The sequence below is a fragment of the Oncorhynchus mykiss genome, chromosome 1, assembly GCF_057628025.1.
Source record: "Oncorhynchus mykiss isolate SJ-2025 chromosome 1, ASM5762802v1, whole genome shotgun sequence".
In the NCBI taxonomy this organism is placed as follows: domain Eukaryota; kingdom Metazoa; phylum Chordata; class Actinopteri; order Salmoniformes; family Salmonidae; genus Oncorhynchus; species Oncorhynchus mykiss.
The window spans coordinates 14,078,309-14,101,094 of record NC_143022.1 but is presented as its reverse complement, the minus strand read 5'-3'; the positions used below and the strand labels follow the sequence as shown (position 1 = coordinate 14,101,094).

The following is a 22,786-nucleotide window of genomic DNA, read 5'->3' as shown; positions in this document are numbered from 1 at the left end:
AGCATTACATGGGCTTGCTCCTACCTATCTCTCTGATTTGGTCCTGCCGTACATACCTACACGTACGCTACGGTCACAAGACGCAGGCCTCCTAATTGTCCCTAGAATTTTTAAGCAAACAGCTGGAGGCAGGGCTTTCTCCTATAGAGCTCCATTTTTATGGAACGGTCTGCCTACCCATGTCAGAGACGCAAACTCGGTCTCAACCTTTAAGTCTCTACTGAAGACTCATCTCTTCAGTGGGTCATATGATTGAGTGTAGTCTGGCCCAGGAGTGGGAGGGTGAACGGAAAGGCTCTGGAGCAACGAACCGCCCTTGCTGTCTTTGCCTGGCCGGTTCCCCTCTTTCCACTGGGATTCTCTGCCTCTAACCCTATTACAGGGGTTGAGTCACTGGCTTTACTGGGGCTCTCTCATGCCGTCCCTGGAGGGGGTGCGTCACCTGAGTGGGTTGAGTCACTGATGTGGTCATCCTGTCTGGGTTGGCGCCCCCCCCCCCCCCCCCCCCCCCCTTGGGTTGTGCCGTGGCGAAGGTCTTTGTGGGCTATACTCAGCCTTGTCTCAGGATGGTAAGTTGGTGGTTGAAGATATCCCTCTAGTGGTGTGGGGGCTGTGCTTTGGCAAAGTGGGTGGGGTTATATCCTTCCTGTTTGGCCCTGTCCGGGGGTGTCCTCGGAGTGGGCCACAGTGTCTCCTGACCCCTCCTGTCTCAGCCTCCAGTATTTATGCTGCAGTAGTTTATGTGTCGGGGGGCTAGGGTCAGTTTGTTATATCTGGAGTACTTCTCCTGTCCTATTTGGTGTCCTGTGTGAATCTAAGTGTGCGTTCTCTAATTCTCTCCTTCTCTCTTTCTCTCTCTCGGAGGACCTGAGCCCTAGGACCATGCCCCAGGACTACCTGACATGATGACTCCTTGCTGTCCCCAGTCCACCTGGCTGTGCTGCTGCTCCAGTTTCAACTGTTCTGCCTTATTATTATTCGACCATGCTGGTCATTTATGAACATTTGAACATCTTGGCCATGTTCTGTTATAATCTCCACCCGGCACAGCCAGAAGAGGACTGGCCATCCCACATATGCTCTCTCTAATTCTCTCTTTCTTTCTCTCTCTCGGAGGACCTGAGCCCTAGGACTATGCCCCAGGAATACCTGACATGATGACTCCTTGCTGTCCCCAGTCCACCTGACTGTGCTGCTGCTCCAGTTTCAACTATTCTGCCTTATTATTATTCGACCATGCTGGTCATTTATGAACATTTGAACATCTTGACCATGTTTTGTTATAATCTCCACCCGGCACAGCCAGAAGAGGACTGGCCACCCCACATAGCCTGGTTCCTCTCTAGGTTTCTTCCTAGGTTTTGGCCTTTCTAGGGAGTTTTTATTAGCCACCGTGCTTCTACACCTGCATTGCTTGCTGTTTGGGGTTTTAGGCTGGGTTTCTGTACAGCACTTTGAGATATCAGCTGATGTACGAAGGGCTATATAAATACATTTGATTTGATTTTGATTTGATTTGACTACTACATGTATGACTACTACTACCACATGTATGACTACTACTACTACTACTATATGTATGACTACTACTACTACTACTACATGTATGACTACTACTACTACTACTACTACATGTATGACTACTACTACTACATGTATGAATACTACTACTACATGTATGACTACTACTACTACATGTATGACTACTACTACTACTACATGTATGACTACTACTACATGTATGACTACTACTACTACATGTATGACTACTACTACTACATGTATGACTAATACTACTACATGTATGACTACTACTACTACATGTATGACTACTACTACTACTACATGTATGACTACTACTACTACATGTATGACTACTACTACTACTACTACTACGTATGATTACTGCTACTACATGTATGACTACTACGACTACATGTATGATTACTGCTACTACATGTATGACTACTACGACTACATGTATGATTACTACTACTACTACATGTATGATTACTACTACTACTACATGTATGATTACTACTACTACATGTATGACTACTACATGTATGACTACTACTACTACATGTATGACTACTACTACTACATGTATGACTACTACTACTACTACTACATGTATGATTACTACTACTACTACATGTATGACTACTACTACTACTACTACATGTATGACTACTACTACTACTACATGTATGACTACTACTACTACTACATGTATGACTACTACTACTACTACATGTATGACTACTACTACTACTACTACATGTATGACTACTACTACTACTACATGTATGACTACTACTACTACTACATGTATGACTACTACTACTACATGTATGACTACTACTACTACATGTATGACTACTACTACTACACGTATGACTACTACTACTACATGTATGATTACTACTACTGTATATATGATTACTTATACTATATGTATGACTACTACTACTACTACTACTACTGTATGTATGACTATTACTAATGTATGTATGATTACTACTACTACTACTACATGTATGACTACTGCTACTACTACTACCTTCCACTACTACCACTACTACTACAACTACTACTACTACCACTACATGTATGATTCCTACTACTACTACCACTACTACCACATGTATGACTACTACTACTACATGTATGACTACTACTACTACATGTATGATTACTACTACTACCACATGTATGACTACTACTACTACTACTACTACTACTACTACTACTACATGTATGACTACTACTACTACATGTATGATTACTACTGTATGTATGACTACTACTACTACATGTGTGATTACAACTACTACATTTATGACTACTACTACTACTACATGTATGACTACTACTACTACTACTACATGTATGATTACTACTACTACATGTATGACTACTACAACTACTACTATTACTACATGTATGATTACTACTACTACATGTATGACTACTACTACTACATGTATGACTACTACTACTACACGTATGACTACCACTACTACTACTACTACTACTACTACTACTACTACTACTACTACATGTGTGATTACTACTACTACATGTATGAATGAATAATACTACTACTACTACTACATGTATGATTACTACTACTACATGTATGACTACTACTTCTTCTACTACTACATGTGTGATTACTACTACTACATGTATGATTACCACTACTACATGTATTATTACTACTACTACATGTATGATTACTACTACTGCATGTATGAATACTACTACTACTACTACATGTATGACTACTACTACTACATGTATAATTACTACTACTACATGTATGACTACTACTACTACTATTACATGTATGATTACTACTACTACTACATGTATGATTACTACTACTACATGTATGACTACTACTACATGTATGACTACTACTACTACTACTACTATATGTATGATTACTACTACTACATGTATGAATGAATACTACTACTACATGTATGATTACTACTACTACATGTATGAGTACTACTACTACTACTACTACATGTATGATTACTACTACTACATATATGAATACTACTACTACTACTACTACATGTATGATTACTACTACTACGTGTATGAATACTACTACTACTACTACTACTACTACATGTATGATTACTACTACTACATGTATGAATACTACTACTACTACTACATGTATGATTACTACTACTACATGTATGAATACTACTACTACTACTACTACATGTATGATTACTACTACTACATGTATGATTACTACTACTACATGTATGAGTACTACTACTACTACATGTATGATTACTGCTACTACATGTGTGAATACTACTTCTACTACTACATGTGTGATTACTACTACTACATGTATGATTACTACTACTACATGTATGATTACTACTACTACTACTACTACATGTATGATTACTACTACTACATGTATGATTACTACTACTACATGTATGACTACTACTACTACTACTATTACATGTATGATTACTACTACTACTACATGTATGAATACTACTACTTCTACTACATGTATGACTACTACTACTACATGTATGACTACTACTACTACATGTATGATTACTACTACTACATGAATGACTACTACTACTACATGTATGATTACTACTACTACATGTATGACTACTACTACATGTATGACTACTACTACATGTATGATTACTACTACTACATGTATGATTACTACTACTACTACATGTATGATTACTACTGTATGTATGACTACTACTACTACATGTATGTATGACTACTACTACATGTATGATTACTACTACTACATGTATGACTACTACTACTACATGTATGACTACTACAACCACTACTAATACATGTATGACTACTATTACTGTATGTATGATTACTACTACTACATATATGATTACTACTACATGTATGACTACTACTACTACTACATGTATGGCTACTACTACTGTATGTATGATTACTACTACTAAATGTATGATTACTACTACTACATGTATGATTACTACTGTATGTATGATAACTACTACTACATGTATGATTACTACTACTACATGTATGACTACTACTACTACATGTATGATTACTACTGTATGTATGATTACTACTACTACTACTACTACATGAATGACTACTACTACTACATGTATGATTACTACTACTACATGTATGACTACTACTACATGTATGACTACTACTACATGTATGATTACTACTACTACATGTATGATTACTACTACTACTACATGTATGATTACTACTGTATGTATGACTACTACTACTACATGTATGTATGACTACTACTACATGTATGATTACTACTACTACATGTATGACTACTACTACTACATGTATGACTACTACAACCACTACTAATACATGTATGACTACTATTACTGTATGTATGATTACTACTACTACATATATGATTACTACTACATGTATGACTACTACTACTACTACATGTATGGCTACTACTACTGTATGTATGATTACTACTACTGTATGTATGATAACTACTACTACTGTATGTATGATTACTACTACTAAATGTATGATTACTACTACTACATGTATGATTACTACTGTATGTATGATAACTACTACTACATGTATGACTACTACTACTACTACATGTATGATTACTACTACTACATGTATGACTATTACTACTGTATGTATGACTACTACTACTTCTACCTACCACTACTACTACTACTACTACTACTACCTACCACTACTACTACTACTACTACCACTACATGTATGACTACTACTACATGTATGATTACTACTACTACATGTATGATTACTACTACTACATGTATGATTACTACTACTACATGTATGATTACTACTACTACATGTATGATTACTACTACTACATGTATGACTATTACTACTGTATGTATGACTACTACTACTTCTACCTACCACTACTACTACTACTACTACCTACCACTACTACTACTACTACTACTACTACTACTACCACTACATGTATGATTACTACTACTACTACTACTACTACATGTATGATTACTACTACTACATGTATGATTACTACTGTATGTATGATTACTACTACTACATGTATGACTACTACTACTACATGTATGATTACTACTACTACATGTATGACTATTACTACTGTATGTATGATTACTACTACTACATGTATGACTATTACTACTGTATGTATGATTACTACAACCACTACTACTACATGTATGACTACTACTACTGTATGTATGACTATTACTACTGTATGTATGATTACTACTACTACATGTATTACTACTACTACCTACCACTACTACTACTACTACTACTACTACTACTACTACTACTACCACTACATGTATGATTACTACTACTACTACTACCACTACATGTATGATTACTACTACTACATGTATGATTACTACTACTACATGTATGAATACTACTACTACATGTATGAATACTACTACTACTACAATGTATGATTACTACTACTACAAAAATCTTGCATTCTTTTAGTAAACCAGCACCTTGTGACATCACCAGAGTTTGCGGGATAGTTCCTTTCACCTTGGCTTGTACTCCATTTATAGAAGAGGCCATCACTGTGGCCCCATCGTAACACTGTGCCACAACTTTGGCTGTGCAGTCACACTCCTCTAAAAAGCTGATAATTCGGGCAGCATCCGCTTCTGCCAGTTTATCCTCAGTTACATCCTCCAATTTACCAAACCTTTCCTTCTCACCAGCATCGTTAGAGTAACGCAACACATAAGACATTTGGGCTTCATTGCTGATGTCTGTCGTCTCGTCAACCATGATGGTTGCTAAGGAGGTTTTTTTTAAATTCCTCCTTCATGACATCTGTCATTACATTCGCGACTGCATGTATCAGGTAATTTTGGATTTTGCTACAACCGCTGGAAGTGCCTGTGAACACGGTAGCTATAGCCAAATGGCAGTTTAACAATCTGCCATACATACCAAAAAATCCAGTATTTCCAAGAAGTTTCCCTTATTAGCTGATTCCTTACCCTCATCATGTCCACTGAATGCTAAATCTTGCTTGCCTAAAAACACAACCATATGAATCTCCCTGTTGTGCCTGACTTTATCATTGTGAGCAAGTGTCTCATTGCGCCGCTGCTTGTTGAGAAGAAGGTCTACTCTTGTTTCCCCAAATGGTTTAAACTCACTGTAGCTCGCAGGTGTGAAGTTGAGTTTTGGAGTCGAAGTGCTGACTTTGTCTAACAGGCTAAATCTTTGAAACCAGTTATCCAGGTTGAGCTATAGTATTATCAGTGCTGAAGAGTAGGCAATTCCAACAGTAAAGCTTTTTTGTCAGCTCACAGCCGGTTATCCACGGATAGTGCGCATAATAATGGGGCGGCAGGGTAGCCTAGTGATTAGAGCGTTGGACTAGTAACCAAGTTCAAATCCCCGAGCCGACAAGGTACAAATCTGCCATTCTGCCCCTGAACAGGCAGTTAACCCACTGTTCCTAGGCCGACATTGAAAATAAGAATTTGTTCTTAACTGACTTGCCTAGTTAAATAAAGGTTAAAAAAAATGTTTTATTGAAAATGCCTTTCAAAACAATTTTCTCTTCATACCAAATCAGGTAATGTCCTCGATTACTCTCTCTGCAGTTGCCATCGCCATCGTTACATACACTCAGCTAGCTGGGCTCAAGCGTGACAAAAAAAGATAAGGCTTGCTATTGGCTCTGAATTAGTGACGTATGCTTAGGCATCATACAATTGTCCCACCTATTACAAGACTATTTGTGATTGGTTGATTCTACTGTCATTCCAAAATGCTGCTCTAATCAAGTCAATGTCAATGTCTATTCAAAGCCTGAGCGCCTAGTCAATGAGTGTTGAGCCCAGCTAGATTATTTCTATCAAGAGACTACCAAAGAAAAATTCAGATTGGATATTTTTTTCTCTTGGATATTAACCCTTCTTTTCCCAACACAAACTGAAGAAATTCAATAGGAAGATCATTACAATTAAGGCAAAAAAAATATTAAATCAATGAAAAGAAAATTACTAATTATAATATATAAAAATATACACAGATTTGTATCTACCCTGAGGGCGTAGAGGGCCCTGATGGTTCCCTACTGACTACTACTGGGTAATGGTACAGTCACTACTACATGTATGCCAACGACTACTAATACTACTACTAATACTACTGGGTAGTACTACAGTCACTACTTGTTGTGAAATTGTTAGGTTATATTACTTGTTAGATATTACTGCATGGTCGGAACTAGAAGCACAAGCATTTCACTAAACTTGCATTAACACCTGCTAACCATGTGTATGTGACAAATGCATTTGATTTGATTTGATTTTACTACTACGATGTAGTACACAGTCACTACTATTACTTATACTCTCACTATTTATTCTTACTGAGACAGGGGTAGGGTGACAGTGTGGGGAGTAAAATCCATTACAAACAGTTACTCAGTGTACAGTGAGGGGAAAAAGTATTTGATCCCCTGCTGATTTTGTACGTTTGCCCACTGACAAAGAAATGATCCATCTATAATTTTAATGGTAGGTTTATTTGAACAGTGAGAGACAGAATAACAACAAAAAAAATCCAGGAAAACGCATGTCAAAAGTGTTATAAATTGATTTGCATTTTAATGAGGGAAACAAGTATTTGACCCCCTCTCAATCAGAAAGATTTCTGGCTCCCAGGTGTCTTTTATACAGGTAAAGAGCTAAGATTAGGAGCACACTCTTAAAGGGAGTGCTCCTAATCTCAGTTTGTTACCTGTATAAAAGACACCTGTCCACAGAAGCAATCAATCAATCGGATTCCAAACTCTACACCATGGCCAAGACCAAAGAGCTCTCCAAGGATGTCAGGGACAAGATTGTAGACCTACACAAGGCTGGAATGGGCTACAAGACCATCGCCAAGCAGCTTGGTGAGAAGGTGACAACAGTTGGAGCGATTATTCTCAAATGGAAGAAACACAAAAGAACTGTCAATCTCCCTCGGCCTGGGGCTCCATGCAAGATCTCACCTCGTGGAGTTGCAATGATCATGAGAACGGTGAGGAATCAGCCCAGAACTACACAGGAGGATCTTGTCAATGATCTCAAGGCAGCTGGGACCATAGTCACCAAGAAAACAATTGGTAACACACTACACCGTGAAGGACTGAAGTCCTGCAGGGCCCGCAAGGTCCCCCTGCTCAAGAAAGCACATATACATGCCCGTCTGAAGTTTGCCAATGATTCAGAGGACAACTGGGTGAAAGTGTTGTGGTCAGAGGAGACCAAAATGGAGCTCTTAAGCATCAACTCAACTCGTCGTGTTTGGAGGAGGAGTAATGCTGCCTATGACCCCAAGAACACCATCCCCACTGTCAAAAATGGAGGTGGAATCATGCTTTGGGGGTGTTTTTCTGCTAAGGAGACAGGACAACTTCACTGTATCAAAGGAAGTATGGACGGGGCCATGTACCATCAAATCTTGGGTGAGAACCTCCTTCCCTCAGCCATGGCATTGAAAATGGGTTGTGGATGGGTATTCCAGCATGACAATGACCCAAAACACACGGCCAAGGCAACAAGGGAGTGGCTCAAGAAGAAGCACATTAAGGTCCTGGAGTGGCCTAGACAGTCTCATAAAAAAATCCCATAAATCCCATAATCCCATAAAAAAATCTGTGGAAGGAGCTGAAGGTTCGAGTTGCCAAACGTCAGCCTCGAAACCTTAATGACTTGGAGAAGATGGGAGTGGGACAAAATCCCTCCTGAGATGTGTGCAAACCTGGTGGCCAACTACAAGAAACGTCTGACCTCTGTGATTGCCAACAAAGGTTTTGCCACCAAGTACTAAGTCATGTTTTGCAGAGGGGTCAAATACTTATTTCCCTCATTAAAATCCAAATCAATTTATAACATTTTTGACATGCATTTTTCTGGATTTTTTGGTTGTTATTCTGTCCCTCACTGTTCAAATAAACCTACCATTAAAATTATAGACTGATCATTTTTGTCAGTAGGCAAACGTACAAAATCAGCAGGGGATCAAATACTTTTTTCCCTCACTGTACAGTACTGTCAAGGTTTCCTAGCAAAGTTCCTAGAAAGTTACAAACCATCCTCCTCACAATTCAAGGAAAGTCAATCATCTGTGAAAAAGAGATCTAGTAAAAATTTTATCATCTCAGCACTAATTACAAAATCTAGCCTTTCTGAGATACAGCTTTGTCTTTGGCCTCCCATTGGACAGACCCATGTGTCCATCACTGACTAACCTTTCTCATAGGCCCACATGAGGCAGGTCTGCTCCTCCTTCTCCCCACTGGACCGGCTGGGGTCACAAGCCACCAGGTTCATGTCAGCCCCGCTGTCCAATAGGAACTGGACCAGACGTATGTGGCCGTGGAAACATGCACTGTGCAGACCTACAGAGATAGTGACAGGGTTCATAGGTTATTAGCCTAAGCAGTCAGATCAACCGCTGGTTTAGAAGTCCTTGCCAATCGTCAAGGTCGTTTTTTATATTTGACTATTGCTGCAAAACATTTTTTTATTGGAACTAGATCTTATTAAGTGCTCTCGGGTGGTTTAGATGTTATTTGTAGGGCCAAGAGCTTTTCCTCTTCAGTTCTGGTCAACAAAAACTCCTGGCCTCAGTCATACTTTAACATTAGGGTCAAGATATTGTTCTGATCGCGTGACCTGGCCAGGGAAAACCTCCTGGCCTTAGGTTAGGTAACGAGGAGACATAGCCACCTGTGTGTCCGTCTCTGCCCTGATGGTTGATGCTCATGGCGTTCTGACCGAGCAGGAACTTGACCATCTCCAGACTCTTCCCATAGGTGCAGGCACTGTGGAGAGAGGTAGAGACTGCTGTTTTCTTGGAGCAGTACAGATGGAGAAGGTAACTCATAGGGTTACACTAGGGTTATTACCTGTGAAAGGCGGTCTCGCTAAATATGTTCTCCTTGGACAGACTCTCTGTGCCTGACAGCTGCACTATCTCCTTCACCACCTCAAACTTTCCATTGTAGCAGGCCCTGTGGAACACAGGCGCAATGAGTTGCAGATACAGCTAGACACATAAGGAGATCATAGTAGCTTTAATCAGTCTCAGTGAATAAGACCAGGGGCCATATGTATCAAATCAAATCACACTTTATTTATCACATGCTTTGTAAATAACAGGTGTAGACTAACAGTGAAATGCCCTTCCCAACAATGCAGAGAGAAAAATATAGAAAAAATTATAACACAAAGAAAAAATACACAATGAGTAAAGATAACTTTGCTATATACACGGGAACCAGTACCAAGTTGATGTCCAGGGGTTTGAGGTAGATATGGGCAGGGGTAAAGTGAATAAACAACAAGATATATCATTAACAGTAGCAGTAGTGTATGCGATGAGTCAAAAGAGTTACTGCAAAAGAGGGTCAATGTCGATTGTCAGGGTAGCTATTTTGTGGACTCATCTATTTGGAAGTCTTATCTGCGGGCCCATGCCAACATTTTTCTGCCTCCTGGGGGTGAAGAGGCATTGTCGTGCCTTCTTCATGACTGTGTTGGTGTGTGTGGATCACGTAAATCCCTTAGTGATCAAGTGTCTCAGAGTAGGAGCACTGATTTAGGATCAGTTTTGACTTTCAGTTTAGATCACAATGAATACTGGTTACATAGATGGCGGGGGTAGATTCTAGATCAGCCATCCAACTCTGAGACACTTGATACAAACATCCCCAGTAGAGTTCAATCTGCTGCTGAACTCCTCAGAGGGTACTGACATGAGCCAGTGAAATCATTCTGTCTATTTCCCCCGTGTTGTACTCTAAATGGTTTCACCCCAGATGTTCTTATCATTATGATATACTGTATCATTAGTTAACTCACAGGTGGAGAGGGGTGTCTCCGTAGATGTTGACGGAGTGAGGCTGTAGCTCAAAGTTGCCCTGCAACAGGAAGTGGACCACTTCATGGTGGCCGAAACGGGCACAGAAGTGGAGTGGGACGTGGTCCTCATTGTCCTGAGCATTCACTGTGGAGGAAGAAGGACTGAGTTGTTTTCTGGTTGGGCAACTTTAAATAAGCCAGTAATTTTCTTACTAAAACCATTTACAACTTTAAATACGCCAGTAATTTCCTTACCAAAACCATTTACAACTTTAAATAAGCTAGTAATTTCCTTACTAAAACCATTTACAACTTTAAATAAGCCAGTAATTTCCTTACTAAAACCATTTACAACTTTGAACACTTTGCTGAAACCATGAATAAATCCAGAGTCGTTGTGTGACTTGTAGATAAACATGATGGTCAGTACCGGTAGACCATAATGAACATCAGGTCCACTATGCAGTTACATCATAATGTTCCCCACTCAAGCGCATGTCCCATCAAGATAAACAGTATATCACCTGAACTGTGGATTGTATTGAGAGCATGTTTACAGACACGGTGAAACTCAAGCATGTACCATGTAGCTCCCAGACCTACTGCACTAACTCTCACCTTCAGTCTTGCTCCCCTCTGCCAGCAGCAGTTTTACGACGCTGAGGAAGCCCTTGGCGGCTGCCAGGTGTAACGGTCTGTCTCCCACCTCCCCACTCACATTTACATCCGCCCCAAACTTCAACAACAGCTTAGCCACCTGAGAGATTTACATTTTAAACATTTAGCAGACACTCTTATCCAGAATGACTTACAATTAGTGCATTCACCTTAAGATAGCTAGGTGAGACAACAACACATCACAATCGTGGCGGGCTGCGGCATTCTGGATAAGTTGCAGAGATTTGATGGCACAAGCAGGGAGCCCAGCCAACAGAGAATTGCAGTAGTCTAGACGGGAAATGCAAAGTTCCTGGATTAGGACCTACGCCACTTCCTGTGTGAGGAAAGGTCATACTCTACGAATGTTGTAGAGCATGAACCTGTTTTGATGTTTGCTGAGAACGACAGGGTCCAGGGTCACACTGAGGTTATTTGTGACTCACAACCTGGATTCAGTCTTATGTAGAACAATTTGAAATTGTGCATGATCATGCATGATGGACTCCCTGTCACGGATGTCATGCCAGGGTTGCCCTTAGTTTGAAGATGTAATCCGGAGACAGGTGTTTTCTCCCTCTCTTTAGCTATTATATTCTAATTCCACTGATTTCAAAACTCGATCCTCCAGAAAGTGGAGAGAGACACTTATGCAGCACCACTACACGATACATAAAAAAGACGTTTGACAGGATTACCAACACAGACTCACCAGTTCAAATAGACAGAAGCATTCTATATGGCAGACCAATCCAAACTCCTTTTTTGGTATATCCAGCCCACTCATTATCTCAGCCAATCATGGCTAGTGGGAAGGTTGCTGTCTTTTTATGTGGCTTTGCCAACAAGGCTCATAAATTAACACTTTGTTTTTAAGGCACATGAAAGTTCACATGTTCCAGAAGGAATTTCTGCCAAAAAAAACGCATTTTTGTAAAAACACATTTTAAAAAGTTCAAATGGCTCTCTTCTGAAGCCGTGACTTGCGACATACACCTAGTTTCCTGAAACAGGTCACATTTGCACTCTGGAAGAGGGACAGCATGGCAGAGCGGAGAGCCTCTGTGACACAGAGGAGAGTGGTCTTAGTTGAGTGAGCAGCATTGAAGCCTGACTGGATAGGGTTTTGAAGATCGTTCTGAGAGAGATAACGAGAGAGTTGGTCAGAGACAGCACACTCAAGTGTTTTGGAAAGATAAGAAAGAAGAGATACTGGTCTGTAGTTTTTGACATCAGATGAGTCGACTGTTGGTTTCTTGAGGAGGGGAGCAACTCTGTCCATCTTTAAGTCAGAGGGGACACAGCCAGTGGAAAGGGATGAGTTAATGTGATGAGGGAAGTGAGAAGGTCTCCAGAGATAGTCTGGAGAAGGGAGGATGGGATGGGGTCAAGTGGGCAGGATTTCATCTGGAGAGAGAGGGAAGAAAGAGATCAATGTGTAGGGTAGTTCTGATTAGGACCAGTGGACTCAATAGGCTGAGGGAATGACAAGCAGATGTCATCAAAGGATTAAGGAGGGAGGAGAAAGTGGAGAGGAGTTTCCCAGGGTTGTAGGTAGAAGCTTGAAATTTAGAGTGATAGAAAGTGTGGATACAGATGAACAGAAGGTAGAAGTGAAGGGAGTGGATGACAGGTCCTCCGAAAATGTAGTTTTCTTCCATTTCTGCTCAGCTGCCTGCAGCCCTGTTCTGTTAGCACGCAGTTAGTCACTCAGCCACAGAGTGGAAGGGGAAGGTTGAGCCGGCGGGGAGGAAAGTGGACAGTGGGAGTCAAAGTAGGCGGAAAAGGAGGAGAGTAGGGTCAAAGAGGCAGAGTCAGAGTCATTTGACAGGAGGGAGAAGGATTTAGCAGGAGAGAAGGAAGAGAAAATAGGATAGAAGAGAAGAGAGTAGTGGGAGAGAGAACAAAGATTGAGGCAGTGCATGACCATCTGGATAGGGGCTGAGTGGGTAGTGTTGGAGGAGAGAGGGAGAGAATAGTAGTGACCAGAAACCTGCAGGGGGGGTGCAGTGAGATTAGTCTGTTTGTCTTGTGAATGGGAGCATGACTGGGAAAGGCTGAGATCGAAAGAGGAAAGGAGTGGAAAGAAAGAGGGGGAAAGAAATTAATTGAAGTCAGGTGTTGCGGGGTTAAAGTTGCACAGTACGATGAGTGGTGAGCCATGGTCGGGAAATTAGCTTATCAAGGTGTCAAGCTCATTGAGGAACTCTCCAACAGCACCTGGTGGGTGATATATGACAACAATGTTAAACTTGATTGGACAAGTGACAGTGACAGCATTGAATTCAAGTGAGGAGATAGACGGGTGAGATAGGGGGAAAAGAGAACATCTCCACTTAGGAGAAATTAGTAGCTCTGTGCCACTACTGCGACGACCAGATGCTTTTGGACTATGAGAGAACACATAGTCAGAGGACGAGGTAGCAGCTGGAGTAGCAGTGTTCTCTGATGTAATCCATGTTTCTGTCAGGGCCCAAAATTGTAGGGAGATAAACTCAGCCTTAGAGACTGCAGATCGTCAGTTCCAAACGCTGCCGGAGACTAGGAATTCATTGGTTGTGCATGGAGGGTACACTAAATTAGAAGGTTTGCAGCCACGGGCTGGTGAGCATCTGTAAAACCTACAGGTAGAGGAGCGAACTGGGATAGAAAACACACACATACTTGCCAAAGCTACAAAAGAGCAAAATGATATCATCAGAGAATAACTGGGTAAGATACTCAAGTGTATTTTGGAGAGACCTAGCTCTGGTCCGGGGCATTACTGCGCGTTCCTCTACTAACAGAGCAGAGGCAACTCGTTGTTTTTGTCACGTGATGGGAGCAGAGTTTAGAGAGACCCACTTGAGACAAACTTGACAGGGAAGTGGGAACTGAGCCTGTGGGATAACTGTAATATACACTGTACAGAGAAGTCCTAAATGTCACTCTTTTCCTTATAGCCCATAGGGCTCTGGTCAAAAGTAGTGCACTATGAAAGCAAAAGGATGCCATTTTGGGACATAGCCTACATCCCCGGTATCAAGAAAAGGGAATGAACAGATTTCAACACATCCGTTGCTTGGCAGAAGGTAAAGAGGGATATCTTGGATGAAGCTACCGACACTGTTATATTAGGACACAATGTTTAAACCATTACCTGGTCATGGCCATAGTAAGCAGCAATATGCAGAGGAGTAAAGAAGACAGCATCCTGGACGTTGACATAGGCTCCATGCTGGAGAAGGATATCCACTGCCTAAGAATTACAAGATGTAAGCTACATTACAGGACGTATTATTATCATATCACAAAATCTCTTGTTGGAACACCCATTGTTGCCGACACCAGCAGAACTATTCCTAAATATGAATAGTACTGTACAGAATGTGAAGTAATGTCTGAGACTGGTATGAACAGGGGCCGTGCCCACCTCATGGTGCCCAGCGATGGTGGCGATATGCAGGGCTGTGAGGGCACCGTACCCAACCTGCTGGATGTCTGCCCCTCCGTGGAGCATTGCCGTCACCAGCTCTGCATTGTCCTGGGAGGACACACAACTACTGTCAATCACAGGTTTGTTTTCACTTTAACATCACACTTGAGGAGAATTTAAATTATCCTTCCTTTATTCCTTGTGTCCTCTCCCTAAAAACCATTGGGGAAGCTAAGCTTCCTCCTGTTTGACCTTCTCTTCAGGCATTTTGAGGAGGTAAGGAATCAGGGAAGATACAGATGACGTTCACCCCAAGTTATCAACATCTTGATTAAGCCGAGACCTCAAATAGACAAATGTGTAATACTGATACTGTGTGCCTCAGGACTAGATGAACTCTCTCTAGTCCTTAGTATGAGAGCAAAACAGGACATATCCCACTGTTCATAGAACAATGTGTGCTTTGTGATGTGACTTGCACTCCACCATCTGGTAAAACCATGGAATGTCTCCATCTCATTTAACATAAAAGGACAATCGATAGAAACATTCACAAAATAATCACACGTCATAAACAGTAACCTACTCACTATGGAAACACACATATCTTTATAACTATATCAATAACACTGTCTTCAGATGAAGGCATGAAGGCAACAGGTGTCTAACCATTCTCTCACCTTATAGACAGCCAGGTGTAGAGCAGTGAACCCATTCCTGGTAAGCCTGGATGGACGTAGGCCTTTCAGCATCAGAGTCCTTATGTGGACTTTATTCCCTGGAGAAAACAATATACTAGCCTCGCATCAGATCTGTCTGTGGTATATTATCTATGTTTTAATTATTATTATTATTTTATTTTTTAAATATATATATATATATATATATATATGTATTTCATTTTTTAGGGGGTAGATCAGCTTTAATATTTCAATATTTTAATATTTCATTGGCTTCTATCAATGTAATTGTGTAACGGCTGTCCTCTGACGAGGAGTAGTAAGGATCGGAGGACCAATGCGCAGCGTTAAACCAATCAAACACTGAAACAAAACAATAAACGCCACGTGAAATAACCAACGGAAACAGTTCCGTGTGGAACACACAGACACAGAAAATAAACACCCACCAAACACAAGTGGGAAAAGGCTACCTAGGTATGATTCTCAATCAGAGACAACTAAATCAAATAAATCAAATCAAAGGAACTAAGGTCAGAACGTGACAAATTGTCTGCATCACTTCCAATCCCTCATATTTTTGGGGCTCAACCCCTCCCATCAAATTTTTTTTAAATCCTTAAATGAAACTGGAATAGTTTTTTATTCATCACAATTTTCTTTAACTAATTTAGGTTTTAATGCAGGGCAGACAGACAACTTCCTTACATTTTCCCCCTTCCACATTCCTCTTACATTTTTGCGGTAATGATGCAATTAGTTGGTTGTAATTTTGGGTAGAGCAGTGTGTTTTTTCTTTTCTAAAAATAATGTTTTTTTTAAACAATTGTTATGTTTGAGTTTAATCACAATATTTGTTATATTATTTGTTCTGTCTTTTCTGGTGGATTATTTAAAAATAGCGATATTTGGGAGATGTAAATAACTGAAACTGAGCGGTTGTAATCTGAATAAAGTGAAAAAGGCCTTTCTTAAACATAGGGTGAGACGTTCTAACTAATTTGCTAGAGAACCAGTTTGTATTTAAGCATAACTTTTGTATGACTGAAGCCTTTAGTGAGAGATCTAATGCTCTAATATTTTATAATTTCTGCCCCCCGAAGGCATCTTCGTTACATAAATAGGCCCGTTTAATTTTATCTGGCTTGCCGTTCCAATAAAATGTAATATTTTTTTCTCTAATATTTTTTTAAAAAACTGTTCGCTAGGTGTGGGCAAGCCCAAAAACAAATAGGTATACTGAGATATGACCAAATAGTTTATCCGATTTTTCCACAAATATAAAAGCATTTTCCTTTCCATGGTAGCAAGATCTTATCTATTTTTGCTAACTTTCTATAAAAATGTATTGGAGTGAAATCATTTATTTATTTTTGTATATGTATACCGAGTATATCCACATCACCATCAGACCATTTTATTGATAAACTACATGGTAATGTAAAAGTTAAATTTTTGTGTGATCCAATACGTAATATAGTAGTTACAGTGCCTTGCGAAAGTATTCGGCCCCCTTGAACTTTGCGACCTTTTGCCACATTTCAGGCTTCAAACATAAAGATATAAAACTTTATTTTTTTGTGAAGAATCAACAACAAGTGGGACACAATCATGAAGTGGAACGACATTTATTGGATATTTCAAACTTTTTTAACAAATCAAAAACTGAAAAATTGGGCGTGCAAAATTATTCAGCCCCTTTACTTTCAGTGCAGCAAACTCTCTCCAGAAGTTCAGTGAGGATCTCTGAATGATCCAATGTTGACCTAAATGACTAATGATGATAAATACAATCCACCTGTGTGTAATCAAGTCTCCGTATAAATGCACCTGCACTGTGATAGTCTCAGAGGTCCGTTAAAAGCGCAGAGAGCATCATGAAGAACAAGGAACACACCAGGCCACACCGAGATACTGTTGTGAAGAAGTTTAAAGCCGGATTTGGATACAAAAAGATTTCCCAAGCTTTAAACATCCCAAGGAGCACTGTGCAAGCGATAATATTGAAATGGAAGGAGTATCAGACCACTGCAAATCTACCAAGACCTGGCCGTCCCTCTAAACTTTCAGCTCATACAAGGAGAAGACTGATCAGAGATGCAGCCAAGAGGCCCATGATCACTCTGGATGAACTGCAGAGATCTACAGCTGAGGTGGGAGACTCTGTCCATAGGACAACAATCAGTCGTATATTGCACAAATCTGGCCTTTATGGAAGAGTGGCAAGAAGAAAGCCATTTCTTAAAGATATCCATAAAAAGTGTCGGTTAAAGTTTGCCACAAGCCACCTGGGGGAGACACCAAACGTGGAAGAAGGTGCTCTTGTCAGATGAAACCAAAATTAAACTTTTTGGCAACAATGCAAAACGTTATGTTTGGCGTAAAAGCAACACACCATCCCCACTGTCAAACATGGTGGTGGCAGCATCATGGTTTGGGCCTGCTTTTCTTCAGCAGGGACAGGGAAGATGGTTAAAATTGATGGGAAGATGGATGGAGCAAAATACAGGACCATTCTGGAAGAAAACCTGATGGAGTCTGCAAAAGACCTGAGACTGGGACGGAGATTTGTCTTCCAACAAGACAATGATCCAAAACATAAAGCAAAATCTACAATGGAATGGTTCAAAAATAAACATATCCAGGTGTTAGAATGGCCAAGTCAAAGTCCAGACCTGAATCCAATCGAGAATCTGTGGAAAGAACTGAAAACTGCTGTTCACAAATGCTCTCCATCCAACCTCACTGAGCTCGAGCTGTTTTGCAAGGAGGAATGGGAAAAAATGTCAGTCTCTCGATGTGCAAAACTGATAGAGACATACCCCAAGCGACTTACAGCTGTAATCGCAGCAAAAGGTGGCGCTACAAAGTATTAACTTAAGGGGGCTGAATAATTTTGCACGCCCAATTTTTCAGTTTTTGATTTGTTAAAAAAGTTTGAAATATCCAATAAATGTCGTTCCACTTCATGATTATGTCCCACTTGTTGTTGATTCTTCACAAAAAAATACAGTTTTATATCTTTATGTTTGAAGCCTGAAATGTGGCAAAAGGTCGCAAAGTTCAAGGGGGCCGAATACTTTCGCAAGGCACTGTATATAGTAAATAATAGTACACTCATAATTTGGTTGTAATTCAGAGAGGTTAGAAAAATGATCTAGATCCTATATTGTCTGTTCCCAGATCTACAGTACCAATCAAAAATTTGGACACACCTACTCATTCAAGGGTTTTTCTTTATTTTTTATTTTTTATACATTGTAGAATAATAGTGAAGACATCAAAATTATGAAATACACATATGGAATCATGTGGTAACCAAAAAGGTGTTGTCCAAAGTAGTTACCCTTTGCCTTGATGACAGCTTTAAACACTCTTGGCATACTCTCAACCATATTCATGAGGTAGTCACGAGGAATGCATTTCAATTAACAGGTGTGGCTTGTTAAAAGTTAGTTTGTGGAATTGTTATCCTTCTTAATGTGTTTGAGCCAATCAGTTGTGTTGTGACAAGGTAGGGGTGGTATACAGAGGATAGCCCTATTTGGTAAAAGACCAAGTCCATATTGTGTCAAGAACAGCTCAAATAAGCAAAGAAAAACAACAGTCCATCATTACTTTAAGACATGAAGGTCAGGCAATGCGGAACATTTCAAGAACTTTGAACCTTTCTTCCAAGTGCAGTCGCAAAAACCATCAAGCTCTATGATGAAACTGGCTATCATGAGTACCGCCACAGGAAAGGAGACTGCATGAATCAGGCCTTCATGATCGAATTGCTGCAAAGAAACCACTACTAAAGGACACCAAAAAGAAGAAGAGACTTGCTTGTGCCAAGAAACACGAGCAATGTACATTAGTAGACAGTGGAAATCTGTCCTTTGGTCTGATGAGTCCAAATTTGAGATTTTTGGTTCCAACCGCTGTGTCTTTTTGAGACGCAGAGTAGGTGAACGGATGATCTCTGCATGTGTGGTTCCCACCGTGAAGCATTGAGGAGGTGTGATGGTGTGGGGGTGCTTTGCTGGTGAGACTGTCAGTGATTTATTTAGAATTCAAGGCACACTCAACCAGCATGGCTACCACAGCATTCTGCAGCGATATGCCATCTCATCTGGTTTGTGGCTAGGTAACTGTCATTTGTTTTTCAACAGGACAATGACACAACACACCTCCAGGCTGTGTAAGGGCTATTTGACCAAGAAGGAGAGTGATGGAGTGCTGCATCAGATGACCTGGCCTCCACATTCACCCGCCCTCAACCCAATTGAGATGGTTTGGGATGAGACGGACTGCAAAGTGAAGGAAAAGCAGACAACAAGTGCTCAGCATATGTGGGAACTCCTTCAAGACTGTTGGAAAAGCATTCCAGGTGAAGCTGGTTGAGAGAATGCCAAGAGTGTGCAAAGCTGTCATCAAGACAAAGGGTGGCTACTTTGAAGAATCTAAATGTAAAATATATTTTGATTCGTTTAACGCTTTTTCGGTTACTACATGATTCCATGTGTTATTTCATAGTTGTGATGTCTTCACTATTATTCTACAATGTAGAAAATAGTAAAATAAAGAAAAACCCTTGAATGAGTAGGTGTGTCCAAACCTTTGACTGGTACTGTTAATTTAAGTAATAAGGCCCGAGGGGGTGTGGTATATGGCCACATACCACAAACCCCCGAGGTGCCTTATTGCTATTATAAACTGGTTACAGAATTAGGACAGTAAAAATACATGTTTTGTCATACCCGCGGTATACGGTCTCATATACCACGGCTTTCAGCTAATCTGCATTCAAGGCTCGAACCACCCAGTTTATATTGCTGGTTAGACAGCATAAACAGATCTGGGACCAGGCTAAAAAAAAAAACACTGGAGCACAATCAAAGCTAATGAGCCCATGGGCATCAAGCCAAGAGTGCAGCAGCATATGTAACAGTGTAATGTTTTGGTAAGAGGTTATTAATAGTAATAATCGTACATACCGCCACACATGCAGCAGAGATGCAACAGGGACAGTCCGCTCTCTGTCCGGTAATTCAAGTTCACTTTCTGGAAAGCTTCATCAGAGCTGAGTTATCCAAATACAAATGCAAATGTAAGTTGAGTGTAAAAATGTGTAATTACAATAGTTATTACTCTGTACTTTACACCATAATTAGGACACTGATGTAAAACGTATAATGCATTTAATAAAACATATAACAACAGCAATAATCAACCCAGAAGACATTCGGACATTGTCTAGAACTATGACATGTATATGGAGACTGGGCATGAGTCACAATCATAACATTTCTGTGATGTCATATCCTGACATGTGAAAGACTGAATAGGGATGAATGCATCACTTTCACAGAGAGCTAATGTTACCTGAAGTCATTATCATAAAATGTTTGGCATGTTATGATGTTATATGTGAAAGACTGAATAGAGAATAAATGTATCGCTTTTATCACAGATGCACACATGCAGCTGTTACCTGAAGACCTGTTTGAGGTCTGTCAGTTCGCTGTCTTTGATGCGTAGGTCATCCTCCAGCCTCTCGATGATCACAGAGTATGACTCACTCACCTTCTTCTTCCACTCATCTTCAGAAAGGGAGTTAGCCCAGTGTTAGCATAGACATAGCATAATTTAGTGAGCTATTAGCCTGATTGTGACTGAGGTACTTTAATTTTAAAAAGCTGAAACACTTTCCATAGTTGGAAAGGATCCCTGAAAGGGATTTAGTACATCTATAGAATGCATTTCCCGTCACTTGTATTTTCCAATTTTATTTAACTAGGCAAGTCAGTTAAGAACAAATTCTTATTTTCAATGACGGCCTAGTGGGTTAACTGCCTGTTCAGGGGCAGAACGATAGATTTGTACCTTGTCAGCTCGGGGGTTTGAACTTGCAACTTTCTGGTTACTAGTCCAACGCTCTAACCACTAGGCTACCCTGCCGCCCCAATGTTAAATAATGTAAGTTTTCTATATCCTAGTTTAATTACCAAAGGAAGAATTGAAGGTAAAAAAAAATGGCAGCAAAAGTTACTACCACCCTATTGGGTATACATTCTTCAAAGCAAAGCTTCTTAATAGGATTCTATAGTACATATTTAGACCCCGACATATACTCTCTTAGGCAGCACAAAACACTGAAAGAGAACAAGCCATTACCTGTACATGTCTGAGTTGGTCTTGATTTATAATTTCCCATTGAACCTCTTCTTTTTTTTTCTCCCTGTGTACGTTGTATAGTTTGGTGGAGCAGAGGAGTGAAGCAGTAACACTATCCCTATCTCAGTCACAATAGAGCAGGACCAGATAAAGAGGGATCATGGCAGAGGGCTAAAAATAAATACATCTCTGAGAGGAATGCCTGACCACTATGACAACTGATCTGTGTGTGTATTGCTCTTTTCAAACAGCAGGTGGCCATTACCTTATATTGTCTTGCACAAGCCATCGGTCAGTTTTCAATTATTTTTTAAAGTTGTTTGAACTGCTTGATGGCCTGAAAACGAAATAATGTAGTCAGAATTGCAAGGAAACTGTCTTAGGATTTAACTACTGACAGCTTGACCACAAAAGAGTACTCCTGTTCCTTGCAGTGATTA

The 22,786-nt window shown here is 40.2% G+C and overlaps 1 protein-coding gene across 2 annotated transcripts in view; it reads right to left on the bottom strand.

Annotated features, from left to right (window-relative positions):
• Positions 1-22,562, bottom strand: part of tnni3k (TNNI3 interacting kinase) — a 62,908-nt gene extending 40,346 nt beyond the window's left edge. For both annotated transcript variants that reach the window (XM_021622505.3, XM_021622570.3), the window contains exons 1-11: positions 22,347-22,562; positions 21,664-21,772; positions 21,167-21,252; positions 16,188-16,285; positions 15,505-15,615; positions 15,232-15,330; positions 12,054-12,192; positions 11,436-11,580; positions 10,481-10,585; positions 10,302-10,396; positions 9,821-9,970 (exon numbers count right to left, since the gene is read on the bottom strand). In XM_021622505.3, the coding sequence (XP_021478180.1) occupies positions 9,821-9,970; positions 10,302-10,396; positions 10,481-10,585; positions 11,436-11,580; positions 12,054-12,192; positions 15,232-15,330; positions 15,505-15,615; positions 16,188-16,285; positions 21,167-21,252; positions 21,664-21,772; positions 22,347-22,386 (1,177 nt within the window). In that variant the 5' untranslated portion in view covers positions 22,387-22,562. The remainder of the gene's footprint in view (positions 1-9,820; positions 9,971-10,301; positions 10,397-10,480; positions 10,586-11,435; positions 11,581-12,053; positions 12,193-15,231; positions 15,331-15,504; positions 15,616-16,187; positions 16,286-21,166; positions 21,253-21,663; positions 21,773-22,346) is intronic.
• Between the last annotated feature and the right edge of the window lie 224 nt (positions 22,563-22,786).